At 38.5% G+C, this 21,431-nt stretch overlaps 1 protein-coding gene across 2 annotated transcripts; it reads right to left on the bottom strand.

The window, feature by feature from the left end:
• Positions 1 to 1,184: 1,184 nt before the first annotated feature.
• Positions 1,185 to 12,514, bottom strand: LOC122005676 (SCAR-like protein 2). 2 transcript variants are annotated; one of them, XM_042560802.1, is made up of 9 exons: positions 12,170 to 12,514; positions 7,040 to 7,203; positions 6,793 to 6,916; positions 6,579 to 6,711; positions 4,943 to 5,010; positions 2,476 to 4,852; positions 2,257 to 2,358; positions 1,586 to 1,683; positions 1,185 to 1,480 (listed from the first exon to the last, which is right to left on the bottom strand). In XM_042560802.1, the coding sequence occupies exons 1-8, from the start codon at positions 12,325 to 12,327 to the stop codon at positions 1,609 to 1,611; spliced, it is 3,201 nt and encodes a 1,066-aa protein (XP_042416736.1). In that variant the 5' UTR covers positions 12,328 to 12,514; the 3' UTR covers positions 1,185 to 1,480; positions 1,586 to 1,608. The 2 variants fall into 2 exon arrangements, with proteins under 2 accessions (XP_042416736.1, XP_042416735.1); XM_042560801.1 differs by having other exon boundaries at positions 1,185 to 1,683.
• Between the last annotated feature and the right edge of the window lie 8,917 nt (positions 12,515 to 21,431).

Here is a 21,431-nt window from a genome sequence, read left to right on the forward strand (position 1 = left end):
GGGGGGATACCCTAGATCATATGATCGAGGGGCGTTTGTGACAGGCTGCCCCGCTAACGGACGTCTAGGGGATCACCTTGAAAGGAGAAACAAATCTCCACAAGGAAGTAGGGGATCGGGCATAATCACTATTTCTATTTCTATATTATTGTGTGTTAGTGTGTTTCTGTGTTGTATGACTGAGGGACGTTAGTGATAGGTTGCCCCGCTAACGAACTTCATAGGAATCACTTCCATTTAGTAGAATAGGACATGGAGTAGGAGATCATGTCAGCTTATCCATTGCATGGGAGAGTTGGTAATACATCTAACTTCCTACAAATGCATGAACATAGAGAATAGAAATTAAGCAATTTATGTAACATCGCCTAGTATCACAAGGAAATCAAAATACCATAATAGCACCTCAAACCATCTTTCACATCCTCTTAGCTCAACCCATCTCAAGATCCACCATCTCTTCTCTTCTCTTTCTCTTACTCTCTTTTCCAACCAATCTTACGTTTGTCTAAATAATTCATCGTGCGACGTTAACTAGTGCTTAATCAACAGTTTCTGTGGATTCAATATCTTTTATTACTGACGGTAAAACCGTGCACTTGCGATTGCGTAACACTAAGTCATATAAATTAAAGAAAAATTCATTTACATGGGCTATATAAATTTTTATATACATATTTGATTTTCAATTAAATTTTATATATATTTATATTCACCCATCTTCTTAATTGATGAATTTAAATTCCATAAATATAAGTTAACTTAATTAATTAAATCTAACTAACCCTATCTATTTAAATTAATAAATTCTTAATTAAATCTAAAATAATCAAATAAATCCTCTTAATTAAATAATTCTAAATTCTAATTAAATTATAATTAATCCAATAAATCTGAATTCTAATTAAATTATAATTAATCCAATAAATATCTTTAATTAAATAAATCTAAATTTTAATTAAATTATAATTTAACTCAATAAATCTCTTTAATTAAATAAGTGATTCCGACACTACACTTCCTCCCCTTAAATAAAATGTTATCCTCGAAATTAACAACTACCAAATAATCCAGAATAGCTGTTACCTTGACATCAATACACCAAATTAGGTTTTTGACATTCTATTCAAATATCAATATGACATTCTTATATCATCAAACAACCATCATATCTTCCGATCAGAAAACCCAACCATCATAGCATTCTTATTTTGTTGCCCAATGTGGGCCCTGGTGAGAATACAAATGACATCAAAGTCCCAGCATCATATGGGATCTCGAATTCTCAATAATCTTATTATGCGAGGAAAGCCCAAGGAATAAAACCTAAGAAACTATATTTACAGTAGAGGAATTGCTGGTATACACAATTTTAAACTTGACTTAGAGCAAGGATACTAATACACAGTGATAACAGATTAAAATAACATCAGAAGCTTCAGCCATCATCACTACCATCATTATCGTCCAGTATCAGCAACTGCTTCATGAGATAGTATTGCTTGAGATAGACCAATATGCAACTAAAGAAAATGGCAGAAAATAAACTTCAGAACATAGGACATCAGATGGTGATATTGCTTGCCTTCTCTTTCAGACGCTAGCAGTTTAGCATTGGTTTGTTGCCACATCTTGTTGATGAAAATTTGATCTTGACAAGGTAGTCCTTCTCAGTTTATATGACTGCAGATGGAAACATTAAAGGGAACAAATAGTGAGCAAATTTACCTATCAACAGATTATAATGCAATACTTAATGGCCTTTCAATTAGCTTGCCTTTTCAATTATATGGAATTTCAGATATAAGAAGTTGCATTGCAATTTGTGAGTTCGCAAAACTATGGCTTTTGGATCATGCTTATACGGTTTCTAGCATGGCTTCAACATTAATAAAGAATGCACATAGTCAAAACTATCATTTGTCTGAAAAGATCACAAAATCATTGCTTTTGGCACATTTTTATTGGTTGCCTAGCATGAATTCAACATTGAATGCACATTGTCAAAACTATCATTTGTAACAAAACTGATATAAGAATTAAATGTTCAGAACAGATTAGTAACAGAACAACAAAGTAGCACCTTCATTGTTTATTTGAAATGTTGAATTATGCTACATAATTTTCAAGCTCAGGATCATACAATCCTTGACTAGTAAAGAAGGCATCCACAAATTTAAGATTTTATAGGATGTATGTGCAAATTAATTTCTTGGAAATAAAACATAAAATCTTGTAAATGTGGTTGGAATCAACCTTGTTCTTGATTTCACGAAGCAACTCCTCCCTTAAGTTGAGCTCCTTATTACTGATTCCATACCTTGGATCCTTCTGCACACTAAACTTAACCTGAACTTGCTGCAAACATAATATAAAGAGAACGATGAGATTTTTCTCCAAACTTAACTGCTACATATAACAGAAGAGCTGATGGTAATTTGTAGTTGTGATGGTTGCCTTTACGGAATATTATACCTTTGACTCAGCAAGACATGGTCTTGATGCATCTTGGTCTTGTTGACAAGGAAAAGAAATTTTAGGAACTTGTGGACCCTTCAGATGTTTGGTTTCATGAGCAATGCTAGCAACCTCATCATCTCCTACCAATGCTGTCTGTGATAGTCTCCACTTCATTGGGGGAAGAGGTGGTGGAGGCGGCATGCCAGTTGTCTGCAATTCAAAACTTGTCAAGTTAAATGTCCAAGAATCATGTCTTCCTTGTTGGTTTCTCAAGGATGTAGAAGAATCTGGATCTGGAAGGTCAAAAGCTGGCACATAAGGATCACTCACATGACTGTTACCAACATAATTACGCAATTCATTTGCTGTGTCCATGTTGAAATGGCTAATTGGCTGAAAATTCATACAGCTAGAAAAGGAGATGTTAGACAGTGGATTTTTGTGTGAGTCATCACAAAATTCATGATCTTCACATTCACTTTTATCATCATTTGCCCACAGTTCCGAATTAGAATTTGTGTGAGGGCTGACAATATTCTCTGAAGTATAAGAACAGGATCTACTAAATGTATCATCATCAAACTCTGAAACAATATCTGGTGAGGGATCAACTGGTCCGTGAAGCATTTGAAATGATGGGATGATAAAGTCCTCATTATTTTCATTGGGACTGCTCTCCAAGACTTTCAGTGTCACTTTGGAGTTTCCTGAACCATTACCATGTTGAAAAGATGCATTCATTTCTGTGATAGGTGGAGAAGCCTGTTTGGAGTAACTTGAATTTGAGATCTTTATCAATGTTTCACAAGCTTCTTTATTTTTATTTATACATGAGATTTCCTCAGATTTCTTTTTCTCATCAGTAGGTGAATGACTACCGGTCTTTGTAATTGTTAATTTCTGTTGAAGAGAGTGTGCAAGAAAGCTCGGAGCAAATTCAGAAAAACCAGAAGATATATACTTTGTGTTTCTGCCAAATGAATGATACCTGGCTGATGAAGTTCCATTTCCAGTACCAGTGGTTGTGGCCGCAACAGTTTCAATGAAACTTTGATCCGTGCCAATAGTGTCCTTGACTTGATTCATATCAAATATTCCTGATGGAAGAGGTTTTGAAGCATGTGACTTCTGCTTAAATTCAATATCACGCTGTTGATTTCCGTTGCAAGATGAAAGAGCTTTAGAAGAACCATTTAATTGAACAGGAATATAAGCCCTAGCTGGAAACAGAGTAGCATTTGAATCTCTCTGAGCCAAAGAACTTGAACCAAGATAAATTCCATCATTATACTTTGAAGAACTGGAAACCCCTGATGTAGTACCACTGAATGAAAATTTTGCATCTGGAATGGTTTCTGATTCATTCTTCCAAGACTTAAGAACATATTTAGGTAAACTAAACATAGAAGTTGTAGAATCAGATACTGGATCTGTGCTAGAACTATGTAAAACCCGAGGATCTAAAGGTTTTGAAGGCTCAACTCTGAAAAGACCACCATTAGACCAAAGTTTTACAGAAGGTGCATAAGATGTATTACCAAGAGGAAAGTGTTCTAACTTTGATGTGTTGGATCCATTTACATCATCCATCACATTATCTGGATATTCTTTATTTTGACAAAATCCGGAAAATCTTCTACCAGGATGCATATGGTTGGAGTTGCCTGGAGGAAGTATGGAAGAAGCATGGCTCAGAGAACTGTATGATGCATTAGACAAAAGATTTGATGGAGTTTTGTCCTGCATTTCTTGAGAAGTGGAGTTAACTTCAGGTTTCATTTGACACTTAACTTCTTTCTCTACATCAGACTCCAATTTATTGTGAGCAACAACGAAGCTGTCTATGACACTCACCATTTTGTTGAAGTTATTTTCTCTAGGTAATGACCCATGAAATTTACTAGTATCCATCAAGATGGATGCTTGATCGAGTGCTTCATTATTGTTGCACTCCTTTGTTGCAGTTCTTACATGTTGAAATTGTGCCTCAATCATATGACCAAGAACCATACCTCTTGGTGCTGGACTTCTAGGTTTAACAATTTCAGTTTTGTCATCCCATGTGACTGAATATACTCTGCTAACATTTTCTCTATGCACTGATTCTTGTTTATGGTTATCACTTAGTTCATTCCCCTCTGAATTTTGATTTGGAACACCCGTTGTTAAGTCAGTTTTATTGCATTGAATCAAAGAATCCAAAAGTTCATTGCTATCTAGATCACTATGAACCACCAAATTATCTACATCTAAATTTTCTACTCTGACCCTGGATCCAAATGATGGAGATCTACTAGAAATTTCCGAGTTTATGCCTGGTTCACGCACAAATGCATTTTCAGTTGCTGAGCTATAGCCATCACTGCTGGGAGATGCAAACCTTGATCTATGACTGGCATTAGGAGTAGGAAAGTAAGGTTTAGTCCCTATTTCATGTTAAAGAAAGTCAAAATTTTAGCCTAAGAATCAGAAGAAAAAATACCTGGTATTTCTGCAGGATATGTAGAGTGCACTTTGAAATTCTTCATCTCTAATTTGTAATCCCTTTCTCTGAGCATAAAATGTTACAAGAAATCATAAGTACTATAATTATAAGGTAGAGATAGAAGTTGTGGAGATTATATGAATAAAATGTAAGGATATAATATGTAATTTCCTTGCCAACCCATCAGCATTGGCAAATAATTATGCGGACTGAGTTGGAGAACTCGGAGTGCTCAGAGACGGGAGGTTGGAGTATTTATAGATGAGACATGAGCATTTGAGCATGGTTTGTGTTGGACGATCTGCCGGAGATTTTGGGGGATTAGCCGAATTTAAACTACACTAAATCAAATTCAACTTATCTGTCGAGATGACCTAGCAGATAATCTCAGGCGGCTAGCGGATGCTGGTTTCTGCTAAGTGCTGAGTGCAGGCTGCAGAGTGACTGAGTGCAGAGCGGCCGAGTGCAGAGCGGACTGAGCGATAGAGCAGACCCAAGCGACAGAGCGAACCTAGTAGTAGAGCGGACCAAGAGGCAGAGCGGACCGAGTGGCCGAGAGGCAGAGTCGACCAAGTGGACTGAGAGGCAGAGAGCAGAGCAGCCTAGAGGTAGAGCAGCCTAAAGGCAGAGCGGCCTAGCAGCAGAGAGCAAAGCAGTCCAGAGGCAAAGAGGCCCAAAGCCAGTGCAGCCTAAAGGTAGAGCGGCCGAGTAGTAGAGGGCAGAGCGACTTAAAGGCAGAGCGGTCAAGAGTAGAGCGGCCTAAAGGCAAAATGGACCGAAAGGCAAAGCGGACCGAGGCCTGTGATGGACACAATTTTCTTGAAACAGATTCATCCCACCTCCGGCTGTGCTTCAAGGTTTTCTCGAATCGTCTATTTCTAGGATACAACGGTTAACCATGATACACACCAAGCACTGGTAGTCACGGTGAACCGAGAGGTACCCAACTGCTATCACGAGTATATCGGCCGAGCGAAAGATGCGCGACAGAGAAGAGCGAGGGTAACGTAGGCGAAGAGTTTTTTTTGTGTGTCTTTGCCTATGATTACAGCCGCCTTATATAGGAGCTCAGACCAATGGACAATGTTTAATGACTTATTAAAGATCATTACTCGCCGAGCTTTTGAAACACCAACATTTCACTTTACCATTTACATATTCTACATTAATCTTCAATTTAATACATCCGTTACACACTTAAAAAAGTAGCAAATTGATTTATATGGAAAAACATTGGTTCATTATCTTAGGCATAGTTTTACCTCGACCGGTCTAGCATTCAACGCGCGCAGGTCATGCTCACACACGAGTCAACTTGGTTCAGTGCAATCTGGATCCTGGATTTGCATTCCCTGCGCACCCATGCATGAGAGAGAGTCTCTCCCCATGCATTTGTTCATATCATCAATGCATGTGAATCAATATATACCAACTAATATATCTTGAAACTCTCAATGTGGAGATTGAGAAGAAGAAAAATAAACTTCTTGACAAATAACCTTGGACATGAATGAGCTAAACTCATGTTTGTAAATGACCATGCAAACTCTCGAGTAAGTAGTTTCCATGGGAAATGGGCACCCAAAACTTGAAATAATGTTTTTTGGACAACAAAATAGAAATAAAGAAATACCTTGGCTTTGTGAACTTTTTTTCCTCTTTGTGAATTTCCAGTTTTACCCAGTTCTGATGCACACCATTCCCTTCTAAAATGAGATGAATCTGAGTACCTCTTCAAACACGCTCCAGCACCTTCATGATCAAATCTGAGTAACCAGGAGAAATTTTGATTATTTTGAAGAGGAAGTACTAGAGAAATATTATCAACCATAGAAAAAAAGTCATACTTGTCAAGCAAGTACAACCGAGGTGGTTCACGACATTCTTCATATGCTTCCAGCATGAAGCATGGCAAGTCATGAACTACAAGATGACTTTTCTTGTGTTGAAAATGGGCATGCCATTCGGAACCTAAAAGTTGACAATTTAGTCTGCAGATTATACTAATGCTATTTATGTATAAGAAAAATAATTTGTGTGAAAAATTTACTAGTACTTTTGCACCTAAATTATACATTATCTCAAGAGAAATACCTGCAACATATGCAAAATGTATGTGGCGGGTTTGCCCTTTGACAGACTTCTCAATAAATGGAAGTGCAAATTCTATGTTCTGTATTCTTGTAAATATTTTACTCCTCCGACTAGCCACTGCAGTTATTTGCTCATGCAACCCATGGAAGACATCTGTAGCAAATCTACAGTATTTCCAATTTCATCTCAGAATAGAACACAAAAATATTGAATGTAAAGAGAAAACATATTATTAGCGAAAAATAAAAGAGATATGTTCATCAAAGCTAATGTTATCAAAAAGTTAAGAGGAATTAGAGAAAATGGCAAAACTGGCATGAATTTGTAAAAAGGTAACACTAAGGATCAGAACATATAATCTAATGAGTGGCATAGGAAAGAAATTCCTGATTCACATAAACGCAAGCAAACATAAGAACAAGTAAGCCATCAACATCACTCGTATAGTACGTTTAATGATTTGAAATCTTGTATTCTTGTACGATATGAGCAGCACACTTGAATGAAACTCAAAATTGGCCTGCACAAGAAACTTCTTCTTGTCTTCTACGCCTATGTGCTAACGAGTGTTATTCATGTCAACAGTTGGCATACTTTAACATGCTGCAATATGTGTTTGATAAATTTAGATAATATTTTTTATTTTTTATAACTTGTTTCTCTAAAATTCTAATTCAATGCATCGTCTTCATCTATTTTTATAATTTTATTTTTACAAGTAAATAAGTTAAATGGAAGAAAATTACAGGCTTATGTGAATTTACCTTAAAATAATTTTTTATTTAATTATTAATTGAAATAACTCTTGTTAAAATCAGGAATCTAAGTGAAAAAAGGATTTAATGCAACACCGAATGGAACCCTCAAATCATACAACAACAACAAAGTCTTTATCCCGTTTGGTGGGGTCGACTATATGGATCCTCCAACGTCATTGGGTTCGATCTCCTACTATGTCATCATCTATACTTAAATAAATTTTATACCGTTTTATTGTGGCTAACCAAGTCCTCTTTGTTTTCTTCTTCCTCAATTAATGTATGTATTTAGCACAGTCTCACATTGCCTGACTAGGGCATATATTGATTGTCTAAGTATATGTTCATATTATTTTAAATGCGTCTATTAAATTTTTCCCTCAATAGGTGTAACCCCGACTTTCTCTTTAATGTTCTCATTTCTTATCTCTTTATTCTCGTGTCTCCACACATCTACCTTAACATCCCTATCTCTATAACTCTTATCTTCTACTCGTGTGTTCGCTTTACAGTCAAACATTCAGCTCCATATAATATAACAAGTCTAACTGCAATTTTATAGAACTTCCCTTTAAGTTTTAAAGGCACCTTACAATCACAAAGAACATTAGACACCCTCCATCCCAATCATCCTGCTTGTCTCCTATGTAAAACATCTCTATCAACACCTTCATCCTTTTGGAAAAATAATCTTAGGCACTTAAAAAGTTTCAATCAACTTATCATCTTCTATCATAATAATTGTCTTACTATGCCTACTATTACTAAACTTAAATTCCATAAATTTCGTCATTACTCTACTTAGCTTAAATCTTTCACTTCCAGTATTTCCTATTAAGATTCAAGCTTAGCATTTACTGCTTCACTTGCCTCATCTACTAAAATAATATCATTTGCAAACAACATACACCATGATAGTGTGTCTTAATTAGTCTAAACAGATAAGGACTTAGAGTTAATCATTAATATAATCCTATCTTTATAAGAAACACTTCAGTTAATCCACTTGGAGTCTTCGTTCTTGTCATTACTATAAGTACCTCGATTAGTTTTGATGTTGATCAATCGAGTTAAGTTAGGTCCTGTGTATTTGATGTCTTATGTCAAAGTATATAGCAACTTAGGAACACAAGAAGTCGTGAGGAAGATGCAGCGAGCGAGAAAGATGACAAGGAAGGGAGACGACAGGCTCGGTGCATCAGAGGGATGATGAGTTGAGGAAGAGTACACGAGCGAGAAGGACACATCAGTGCATCTGAGGGACGAGAATTCGGGAGGAAGTCTACTCGAGAAGAAGGTCGGAATTGGATTTAGATAAGTTTAACTCTTGACGAACGAAGCATCACCCAAGCGAGTGAGTCAGAAAATGGCCAACTCGGAAGTTGACCATTCGAGGTACCTCCGATTGACTAGAGGCCATGAAAACCCAAGGCGCCTCACATGCCAAGTGGAGTTGTTGCTGTGAATTGGACTTGAGGCACCTCCAATGAGTTGGAGCCGTTGCCGCGGAGATAAGCAATGGATTCCACCTCATCCAAAGAACCGAGGCACCTTCGATGAACCGAGGCATCTCCGATGCATCAGCCTGAAGCCATTGCGATGGAGATAACCTTCAGCTCCATAGAGGTCCCCTGAATCAATGGAGGTGCCCCAGATGTGCCATGTCAGTAACGGTCACTTTTGACCAGTGGGTTATAAATATTGCCCTAAAGCTAGTTGTAAAGCAACACACTCGTTCTTAAATTTTACAATTTAGTTTTCAACTCTGTACTCTCAAGCTTCTATGCCTCCGAACTTTGTTGAAGAAGTAGATCGTTAGTGAGCTGTTATTGCCCTAGGGCGTAGCGCAAAAAGTGGGCGCATGACATCTCTGGAGTAATGGCCAGAGGTCGATTCTCATGAACTGACGACTTGGGATTTACTCCACCATGCGCCTAATGCATATGTACTTGTATTTACCTCCCTCCATATCTATGGAGCCGACACTAGGGGGGTCGTTAAGGTAACGAATCTACTTTTTTTTAGTGAGTTGTCATTGCATTGTATTAGCAACCTTTCTAGTTGTAAACCAAGTAAATTCGGAATCTCTACTTTCTTTTATGTTATTTTTATCTAACTTATAGTGTGTCCTTGCTAAGTAGAAAGCAATAGATTTGGATCTTCAATTTGCAGGCTATTCACCCCCTCTGGTCGGTCCACCGATCCTAACAATTACATCCTTATACATATCATTACTTCAATATACGCTATGCTAACACTGTTCTTTTCTATAATTCTCCACATAATTTTCCTTGGGACTTTGTCATAAGTTTTTTTTAGTTGAAGAATACCATGTGTAAGTCGTGTTCTTTTCTCGATACTTTTCAATCAGTTATATAAGATGTATAACTTCTATCATCAATCTTTCAGCCATAAATCCAAATTGATTTTCGATTATCTGGAACTTCTTCCTTATCTTTTTTCTACCAATTTTTCTTAAGTTTCATGGTATAACTCATTATCTTAATGCCCCTCTAATTCACATAATTTTATACAGCTCCTTTCTTTTTATATAGGGAGTAAAATACTTAGCCTCCACTAATCAGACATTTTCTTTGTTTTTAATTTCAGTTTAAATGATTTCGCAAGTCATTCAATGCTTCTATATCACTATTAGAATATCATCTAGTCCAATGATTTTTCTATTTTCCATCCCAATTTGCACCTATTCTACTTTTGAAATTTAAATTCTCTGATAAAAATTTAAATTTTTATACTCCTTTGATCTACTTAAGTTTCCTAAGCTATGTTAGTCACCCAACTTTTCATTAAAAAGTTGATGAATACAAACTCTCAAATCATCCAAAATAAAATTGATAAAGAGAACTCACAAAGAAAAAAAATCATACCAAGAAAAAAATCTCACATAAAGAATTAAAGAAAATTTATTAATTTAAAATTGTATTCTAATCCTCCATAGACTAAGGACTCATTTTTCTTAAAATAAATAAATAACTTATCCCAATAAAAACTTTAATTTAATTTTTCTAAAAACTAAATAGTTGTTGAAAATACCTCAAATATTTTTCTAGAAATGTAACAACCTATAAAATTTTAAACAACTTAGACAACTTTAAAATTTTCAACAATTTTAAATATGATTTGAAAATTGTGACGGTGTTAGGATTGAATGAGTAAAATTATATAAATTTATCTTTGCATGCTTTTACATAGAAGTCACAAAGAAATATGTCTCATATGATTTTAGGGAGATTTGAAGATTTCTCATAAGGTTCTAGAAAAATCATAAAGTTGAATTTTCATAAGAATATGGAAAAGGCATAAAGGTAGATCCCTAATATGATTTTAGAGAGATATACAATTATTTTCTCATATAAATTATAATAAATATGTATATTTTATTTTATTGAGGAGAAAGCATATGGGAACCAATAGTAAATTTTGCAGAGAATGACAAATTGCAAAGCAATTTTGCAGAGAATGACAACTGTGGCCAATGATCATGCATCTTGGAATAAGTAATTAAGTCCCCCGCTATGTATCTATGATTGAATATTAGAAGCTATGATTTACCTGCCTGGGATTGAATATTAGAAGGCAACAAAATGAAAAAAAAAAAAGAATTTAAAGTGCAAAGTAAATAGTCTTATATGCTTCAACCGAGAATTTAAGTTGTTCGCCTATAACATCTTGATTGAGCACAAATCCAACTTCAGAGCAATGATGCTAGAAGAGACCCTTATCAGATTTGTGATACATGATCTTACTCCTTTTTTTTTTTTTGGTATCTTTACAGACTTTAACCAAAATCAGCTACATGTGAATCTCTTCCTTTATTCTGGTTCCAGCTGGATAGCACATGGCATGGTGTTTTTTAGCACAGGGAATGCGGTAGATGTTCAACTTGAGAAATAGAAGACAAGCGAGCCCACCAATTACAAACCAACTCTGTCAGTGGGCATCCTCTGCTCCACTAAAAACAAGCACGTCCAACATAACACTTGACTCTAACATTCACTCACTATGAACCATATGACTTGAAATCATCATCCATGTCCATAATAAAGAATCAGACGTTTACATCTTCAAAAGTAAATTAGATGGTAATACCAACAACTTCAATTAAACAAATAAGATGAAGTCCAAGTCAACCATTACCAAGCATCAAAAAGGGCTCTTGAAGCTAAATCGATAACACTCACACACATGTTTTGAAGTTCATATCCAAAACTACTCCCATGAAGACGGTGAAAAGTAAAACAAAAACATTATGTTTTGAAGTTCATATCCAAAACTACTCCAATGAAGACGGTGAAAAGTAAAACAAAAACATTAATAAGTAAGGAGTGAAAATAGGGTTGAGAAAAATTACTCCGCGAGGTCGCCCAACTGCCTCAGCAATCCGACGAGGCCGGCTACGGCGGTGCCATCCAAGGTGGCCTTGGGGTCGTCTTTCTTGGAAGGCCCTTCGTAGAGCCGCGCGTCTCCCAGACGGTACTCATTCCTCACCTGGAGCCGGACGAGCGGCATTACTCTAATCGGCCTCCGCTTCAGCGACTCCTCTCGCTCGTTCTCTTGCTGGTCTTCGACTGAAACAGTAACCGTGGGAAATCTTCACTGCATTGCTTTCGCAAGCATCTCCATTACTTCCGTCAGCAGTGTCGCTGAGTGAGAGAGAGTTCAAACTTTTTGGGTGGAGTAGGTGCGGGCTGTGGCATTAATACGAGATTCAATTGTTCCTCTTCCTCACCTACGTACGTATTTGTAGTTGGAATATTTTTTAGGATTTTTTTACAAATTAAATAAAAATTTAAAATTTTCAAACCACACATCAAAATTTTACTTTTTTTTTTTTAAATCTACAACTTATTTTAGGTTTTAAAAAAGCGTACGTATTTGTAGTTGGAATATTTTTTTAGGATTTTTTTACAAATTAAATAAAAATTTAAAATTTTCAAACCACACATCAAAATTTTACTTTTTTTTTTTTTTAAATCTACAACTTATTTTAGGTTTTAAAAAAGCTCGTATTAAAAAAATATACTAAATATTAAGAGAGTGGATTAAAAGTTTTTTTAAAGAAAAAACAAAAAAGTAACTTTCTTTTTATCGAATGTGAAAAAAAAGGAACAAAAAGTTAACCGGTGAGACAGGAAAGAGGAGAAGATGGATAAAGTCGATGTACAATGATCTAGAAATGCTTTCCAGGTTGCTGATGATAAACTATTTTTAAGATTGGAGCTGGCTGAATAGCGCCGTTTTAACGGATTCAATTTGGAATCAAAGATTCATTTAATCCAGTCAAATGAAAATTAAATAAAAACAATAATAATAAAAAACAGAGAACCACATGCTTCAGCATGTGATCACTGTGTGGAACCATAAAGCGTTTGTTCTACTTGCTGGAACTTTGAACCAGCAACTAATTAATGGCCTCATAACACATATATAAGAACAAATTGACAAAGAAAATAAGGAAGCATTGATCTCGAAGTTAAGTATTACTGCGTGCGTGTCATGTTCTCCGAACTGTTCAGTCTCTTTTTGGTTTTTCACGCAGAAATTTAACATTGTAGCATACGGATACACTCTTTTTATTATTTGAATTTTAGCTTTATTTATTGGTCTAGTAACATGAGTGTGTTCCATTGAACACAACTTGAATGATTATATTCAATTACCTTTGACACTGTTCTTCTGCTTGTCATGTGGTTCTAGATCTGATGCTGACTGACAGATCAGAAACATGGCGTACGAAAACATGTTTACTCGGGCACCCATGCACATGGTTGAGTCAGGTTGCTGCCTTCCTCGCTAGCAAAACTTGGCCATGCACATTGTGAGATGTGGTGTCTTTCTGTTCTTCAACAATCAGTCTCTTTAGAGTAAAAACGTGAAATCCGTCACCTAACAATTCCACACCTACCATTATATGTGAGAAGATAAATTAAAACATTGTGATTGAGCACTACGGATAAGGATTGTTCGTTTGATTTTATCGACAATCACCCCTGTTCATTATAGCAAGTTCTATCCATACTAACCAATAATTCAACGTTACCTCGGGAGCTTTAACTATCACCCTTGTCATTATTTGACTGCTCCTACTACTGTGTCACGTATACGACAAAGCAATTGAAGTTATCAATATCACACATCAAAGTTTTACTTTTGACGCTAAATTTCATATTGATATACATCTTTTCTCTCATTCAAAGTCACACTGGTGCTTATTAATCTACTAAAATTATACACCCCTAAAAGCAACGTTTTACCATCTGGGAGAAGTAAAGTCCAATGATGTATTCAGTGGTGATTCACCAGTGCGCTGTGTTGTCAATTCTGGATGTACTCATATATTAAGTGAGATATGATTAGAATCTTTTGCATGGCTTCTACCTCTGTCAGCGTACATGACGGATCCCGTCCACTTGTTTAATCAACCGAAGCTAACTAATTTGCTTGGTTTCAGCCGGAAAAGTTTGTGGGAGATGAAGCCGCCGTTGAGGCTTGTTGGAGTCACAACTCGATGTACAAGTAGTCTTTAGGCTGGAGGTGCAAGTTGGTGGGTTTCTATCAAGTCTATTGATGATTTCAGATTTTCGAATCTTTTGTGAGTGACAAGACAAATTAAACTATAATAGGATAAGTTTACTGTTAAATAGTTCATGCATAATAAATTAAACTAGTAAATGTTTTATCTGGTATTTGTTAGGATTTAAATTTTCTTCTAAATTATATGAATTTAAAAAAACGAAATAAGAACTCGAATCGAGAAAATACATAACACAATCTAGTTTCACCAAAAACATGACATAATATATACATATTGATCCGATGATAAGGAAAGAGGGCTCACTCAGGTAAGGGTCAACGACACGTGGAGATTAAAGTCAAGAGGGTCAACCTGAGTATCTTGCCGATCGGGGAGGTCACCTGGCCGACCGATCAGGGTAGTTTCCAGGTTGGCGCGAAGGCCAAAGTCAAGAGGGTCAACCTTAGGACCTTGCCGATCGGGGAGGTCGCCTGGTCGACCGGTCGGGGTAGCGCCCCGATCGGCACAGAAATAGCTCGCCCGCGGGTCGGGTTTCCGACGTTCCTGAGTTGGCATACGATTGCTGATATGCCGAGCGTCCGACTCGACCGTCGAGCAACGAAGGTCACATTCGTCCGAGTATATGGCCGAGCGGCTCGCCCGCCCGGCACGGTAACAGACAAAAGGTACAGAAGGAGACAAAGGGGACAACTGAAGATATCCTTCTCGAGACATGTGCCGCCGACAGACAGCATGGTCGGCGGCCGGACCAGACAAAGAATCATACGATGGAAGTTTCCACTGTCACGTCAGAGATATGCTCAGACGATTGCGGCATGGCGTCAGACACGCTTTTCTGACACATCCATTTTGAGGTACGCTTTGGAAATCATGCATGCTTTGAGAAGCGTGCACGCACCTCCCAGGGGTCCTATATAAGGACCCCCAAACTTCAACGGAGGTATGCATCACTCATCTACTGTAGCCACTGTAAAATACCAAAAATAGGCGAGACACCATAGGGAAATTTTCTAGAATTTTTAGAAATTTTCTCGGAATTTTTCGGAAACCGTATAAACGAGTTTACGGGGATAAAAATGTTAGCTAAAGCCCTAGAGCCAATCATTTGATGATTGTATTTTTGGACTTGTTGTATCATATTCTATATAAATAAAGACATTTGATTTTTGGTTATTATACTTGCTTGTATTGGTACCAAATAAACTAAGTATAATAACGTCCTTGAGTAGAAGATTCTTACCTATATCAATCGATTGGTTGAATCGATAGTGAGATGATATAGGGAACACTACTCTTAATCATTCCTAGTCGAGTATTAACATTCAGAGACAATGTTAATGCAATAAGACTAACATGTAGGTCAACTCGATGACTTGATCTCACAAGTCATGGATATAGAGATATCAAGTTGACACATGAGTATGCATTAGAGAATGTATACTGAATGACCCGCCATGAGAAGATATCATGGATCGTTATATGAGTGTCATATACTTTCTCATGTGGCTATTAGTATGACTACTAGTCCTTAGACCTGAAGTCACCATGGTTCCCTACATAAGGAGTTATGTACTTTGGTTTCGTCAAACGTCACCCGTAACTGGGTGGACTATAAAGGCGATTACTGGGTATGTAACAAATTATGCGGAGGGATGTGAGTGATGTAGATGGGATCTATCCCTCCTATATGGCGGGAGAGACATCGGTATTCTTGATAGAGTGAGACCACGAAGTGCATGGCCATGCCCAAATGAGTCAATATGAGATATTGAGCTCATTTGATTTAGTGAGTTTACTTGGAGTTCAGGATTTAGATTGATCAGAGGATGACACGATCTATGTCTCACATTGATCAATCTAGATGTCTAGGATAGAAGGACACTTGTCATATTTTGTGAGGAGTCACAATTAGTAGTCACAAAGGTGATGTTGGATCTCAACATTCTTGTAACATTGGGTAGTAATGATGTGTTGCTAGATACCGCTCATTACTTATGCTCCTAAATGGGTTTAGGGGCATTGCCAATGTTACAAGAACCCATAGGGTCACACACTAAGGACAATTAGATGGAGATTAGGTTCATATGATGAACCAAGAGGATTAGATTCATTTGATGAATCAAATTGGATTAAGAGTAATCCTAATTGGGCTAATTGAGTTAGACTCAAGTTGATTCATGTGTTTAATGAGTCTAATTTGGATTATGACTCATTGAATCAATTTAATTAAATGAATTAGATTCATTATATTAAATTGGCTTGAATTAAATGGTTGGATTAGATCAACCATGAGAGAGATTAAGTCAAGTTTGACTTGACTTGAGAGGAAGATGAAGAGTCAAGTTTGACTTGACTTTATGCCACCTCATTGGTGAGTTGGCATTGAGTGGGCCAATGATGATGCTCCACATTATCATGGTTGCTTAAGTGGGATGCCACCTCATGGGAGTTACCAAGAGTTGTGACTCTTGGCATTCCATGGGAGTTACACACCCTCTTAATGTGGCCGGCCACATGAATGGGTTGATGAGTTTCATTTTGTGAATTAATCTCATTCATTCCTTCATCTTCTTCCTTGCTCCAATTTTGCTCTCCCTCTCCTCTCTTGGCTGAACCATCCAAAGGTGCTAGCACACCTTTTGTGTGGTTTTTCTCCACCTACTTGTTTGTGTGGATACATATAGAGAGTTGTCTACGTTGACAACTTCGAGATCCGGCACCATTTGGACGAGCGGGAACGCGAAAGGCTTCGCTTCAAAGGTATAACCTTTCTTTTGTAGATCTAAGTGTAGATCTAGGTAGAAACTCGTATTCGTATGTTTTTCAAAAAATTTCTTTGCATGGATCCGTTGGCTAGGGGCTTTTGGGGTTTCCGCGACGCGAAAAAGCGATTTTCGCGGCCCGAAAAACCCAACAAAAAATAGGGTCTTGGAAAAGCCTGTTTAGGCTACCCAATTTAAGTGAGGAAAAGTTGAATTTATTTATTCATTTTCTATTTTCTTTTCCTTCTCCCCACACGTTGTTTCCTTTCTCCCTCGTCGAACCACTCGCGTGCCCTAACCTCCTCGCGTCGACGGTTCCTTGCCTCCCCGTGTACAAAAGCTGTTAGCCAGGGAAGTCTTGTTCCCTCCTCTCGCACACGAACCCGAGCCCTAGATCTTCCCCTTCTGTAACGACCCGACCCTTTGACCTCTTGGGCGGCCCAACTAGCGGCCTTTATGTCGTCGGCCCATTAGATGACCTCTAATGTCGTCGACCGACGACCCTTTGGCCATGTCGTTACTCACTAGGACTTTCCACCCCTGGCAGTGGATTTTTGCCTTCCCCAGGATTCGAACTCTAGACCTCCAGGCTAAGTAGTAGAGTTTATAAATCCTGGTAGCCAAGTGAGAGCCGCTGGCAAGGGCCGCCAGTGGGCTGCCGCAAGGGCCGCCCAAGAGGCCAAAGCCGTTACACCTTCCCTCCGACGTCGATCCACCACTGCCCTAGCTTCCCGACGCCAGCCATCTCCTCATTTTCTTCCTCGCGACACCGCCACCCCTTCTCCCGACCGCTTTTAGACACAGTCACCATGCCCTAGCTTCCCTTCTCGCCGTGAGCCGCTGGCCGAACCTTTCTTCCCTTTTGTTGTATTCCTCCGATTGGCCGGGCAGTGCCTTACACATGGTCTCCTTGATGCCACATTTGAGAGATCAGTGGCTCCACTATGGATCTAAGCATCACTGGTTAAGGATGATCCATAGCTTCGACCACAAGTTCCAGCAGCAAGATCTGTGGTTGTGAGTTGGCAGGAAGATACTTAGATTTAGGTAAGTTGTGGTTTGGTTCATATATCAATTTAATTCAGATTGGTGGATGACATGGTTGGGTTAGATACTTAGGTTATAAGGGGAATTGCTGATTAGGGTACTCGTGTGGAGGTGAGTGGCTCCACCTAGCTCCGACCAGCATTTCCGACAGCAACTTCTCCGACTGCGATAATTGGGTAAGTTGTGTTATGGATTTATTACCTTTAGTATTGGTTTGGATTAAGTTGTTGTGGTTAATTATGTTTATTGCAAATCCTAATTTGAAGGAATTAGTTAGAATCAATTGAGGAGTTAGATGATCCAATTAGGGTTTATAATTGGATTTGAATTTATGTTAGCTTCTTGGAGATTTGATTTAGCTAATTAATTTATATGTAATTAGTTAAATCTGTATATCATGTATTACAGGACGTTGATTCGAGACGAGCATCTCGACGTGGGATTTGACTGGATTGGACCTACTATTTGAGGCGGGTACCTTGACTTATCTTTGATAATGCCATGTTGATATGTTTAGTAGGTTATAACCTTTAGTAATGATTATGTTCGTCTTTGCTTCGGTTAGTCACTACTCGATACTTGTTACATGTTTATTTTGTTTACTTATTATGCACTTCATGTTAGTACCTACCTGATTATACATGCTTATAGGGGTAGTGATACAACCATGTGTTTATTATGTTCAGGATCTAGGTTTTTAAACCTTATCTGGTCTGTGTACCTTTGATTTGGTTTATTATCCTATGATACACATTATATATATATATGGATATTGCTATGTTGTTCAGGATTTTGTCATGCTTAATGTCATTCATCATTCGCATGATTGCATGCTGCGCGATAGTCTGCTCCATTATTGTTGAACACATCGTCAGTTTCATCTCTGTCGGTGCTCCGCTGGTCCACTCATGGGTAGCGTGATGCAGCGTGGTAGCACGTCAGTTTGCTCGGTGGTGCTCCGCTGGAACGCTCATGGGTAGTGTACTGTAGCGTGGTTGCACGCCGGGATCCCTCCCCGTCATCGTGTACCGGGAGATGAGAACATTGAGCTTCCCCAGTTATGATTTGGGGTAGGAGGATAGGTGTACTCCGACAACATCCCGCCTACTCGGTCACTCATCAGGAGTAGTGATATCAGAGTGCACGGTTGTCACAACCCTACCCACTCGGTGTCACTATCGTGTGTGAGATGGATGATTGGCGTCAGGGGTGACCAGGACCCATCATTGGCATCATATGCATTGATGCATTTACTGATTATGTTTGTTGCATTTATATGCTGCATTTGGATGGATGCATATGTTTGACATGCATACAAGATTTATGATACTCTCGGTCTGACGACCTGATTATTCTGATAGGAGGCACTGGTGAGTACAGTTCCCTTTAGTCCTTTTCTATTGTGCATTTTCCAGCTTTTGTCCAGGAGACTGTACTCCATAGTTATTACTATTTGTTATAGTTTACTATACATGTCAACTAGGTATCTGCTGAGTTGTTGAACTCACCCCCGTGGGCACTATCTTTTTCAGGTACCAGGTTGTTTATGGAGTCGCTTGGAGTATCCTGCCTGACGATTCCCACGTCACATCAAAAGACTTATCGTTTCCATTTATGTTTTATTTGTTTTATGTATCAGTGTATTTAGCTTTGTGCTCCAGTTTTGTTTCTGGAGTGTTGTTTTGTTGTGTGGTGTAAGCTTAGCCGGCTAGCAGTCTTTGTTTTTAGTTTGTATATGTTGTCCATTGTATTCCGCTGTGTTTGGTTTTGGTACAGCCGAGTGGGCTGTTAGTTTTACATATAACTGTGTGGTTATGTTTTTGATTGTATCAGCCGAGTAGGCTGCATATAAACTGCATGGTTGTGTGTATATTCCAGCCTCCTGTGGCTGAGGTAGATTATGTCTATAGAAATGGTTCATATTGTCAGCCGTACAGGGGAGATGCTGCCAAAATTTCTTCGGACAGGGACTCCCCCGGGGCGTGACAATTTATTTGGTATCAAAGCCAGGTTGACGATACTTGTTTGTGTATATCGTGTTACTGATTTCGAGATTTATCTGATACTAATTTATTGGTATCAGAGCACGGTTTACGAGTCTTATATCCCGTGTTTCGGATTTTGTGTTTTAGTTTTCTCGATATGACTTTTCAAGTTTTTGGACCTGGCAGCGGCAGGACATCTCCAAGTTATAGGAGGTCTGTTGGTATATTGTTATCCTACCTTTTTGTTAGTATGCACTGTTGACTATGGTAATTATGACATGTATTAGCACTTTGTATTTAGTACTTGTCTGGTTGTTGTAGCTTATGTTACATATGATGGGTTAGACACTGATGATGATCGACCCTAATAGAGATCAAGGACTACAGTCTCTGGTGATTTTTTTCATATCATCCCACAAGTAGTTTTAGCTTCTGTTACTACTAGTTGGTTAGGAGATGGAGGCACATACCAGTCTCTGCTATTATTAGCTGGGTAGTGGATAGTATCTACATATTCATGTTGACTTAGCAAGTAGAATACCATTTTATCTTAGTTAATTTCATCAGTAGATAATTAATTTACTCTTGTTAGATCGGTCAGTAGAAGTCTTGTAAAATACCGGAAATAGGCGAATATTAATAAGGGAATTTTCCGAAATTTTTGGAAATTTTTCGGAGCTCGTACGGACGAGTTAACGGGGATAAAGATGAGGCCGGGAAAAAACCTGTTTAGGCTACCCTGTTTTAATGAGGAAAAGTTTTAATTTCTTTTTTTTTTTTTTTTCCTTTTTCTTTTTTTTTCTTTATTTTTCTGTTTTTCTTCTCTGCCTCACCGAAACCTCGTGTGCCCGACTCCTCCTTCGCACGCCGACTCCTCCAAGCCCTAACCGCCGGAGCACCAACCGCCTCTCCCACGCGTGCATAAGCCCGGACCAAGGGAAATCGGCACATCCTTTCTCTCTCTCCGCAGCCGAGTGACCTCCTTCGTGCCCTAGTCGCCGGCGACGCACGGAGCAGCGCCTCTCTTCCTGTGCCCTAGCACCGCCGGGTGTCACACCTCAGACCTTGTTCTCCGGTCGACTCCTCTGTGCACCGCTCACCACACCTGTTTCCCCATCGCCGCTGTGCCCTCTTGCGCCGACGACCGCCAGCCGCACGACAGTGTCGACGCCGCTGCCCTCTTTGGACCTAGCACCGCCGCCAACCCATCTCCACTTCCTTTGTGCCAGCCACCAAGCGCCACTTGCCTTCTCCCTCTCCTGGTCGCGGTCAACAGAAGCTCGC

This window comes from Zingiber officinale, chromosome 7B (genome assembly GCF_018446385.1).
Source record: "Zingiber officinale cultivar Zhangliang chromosome 7B, Zo_v1.1, whole genome shotgun sequence".
NCBI lineage: Eukaryota > Viridiplantae > Streptophyta > Magnoliopsida > Zingiberales > Zingiberaceae > Zingiber > Zingiber officinale.

Excerpts from the sequence above, each read along its gene's own strand:
- LOC122005676 (XM_042560802.1), bottom strand. The coding sequence starts at position 12,327 with ATGCCGCTCGTCCGGCTCCAGGTGAGGAATGAGTACCGTCTGGGAGAC. Across the intron at positions 4,853-4,942 it reads ATATCCTGCAGAAATACCAG|TCATAGATCAAGGTTTGCAT; the intron begins GTATTTTTTCTT and ends TCCTAATGCCAG. Across the intron at positions 1,684-2,256 it reads TTCGTGAAATCAAGAACAAG|TCATATAAACTGAGAAGGAC; the intron begins GTTGATTCCAAC and ends TTCCATCTGCAG.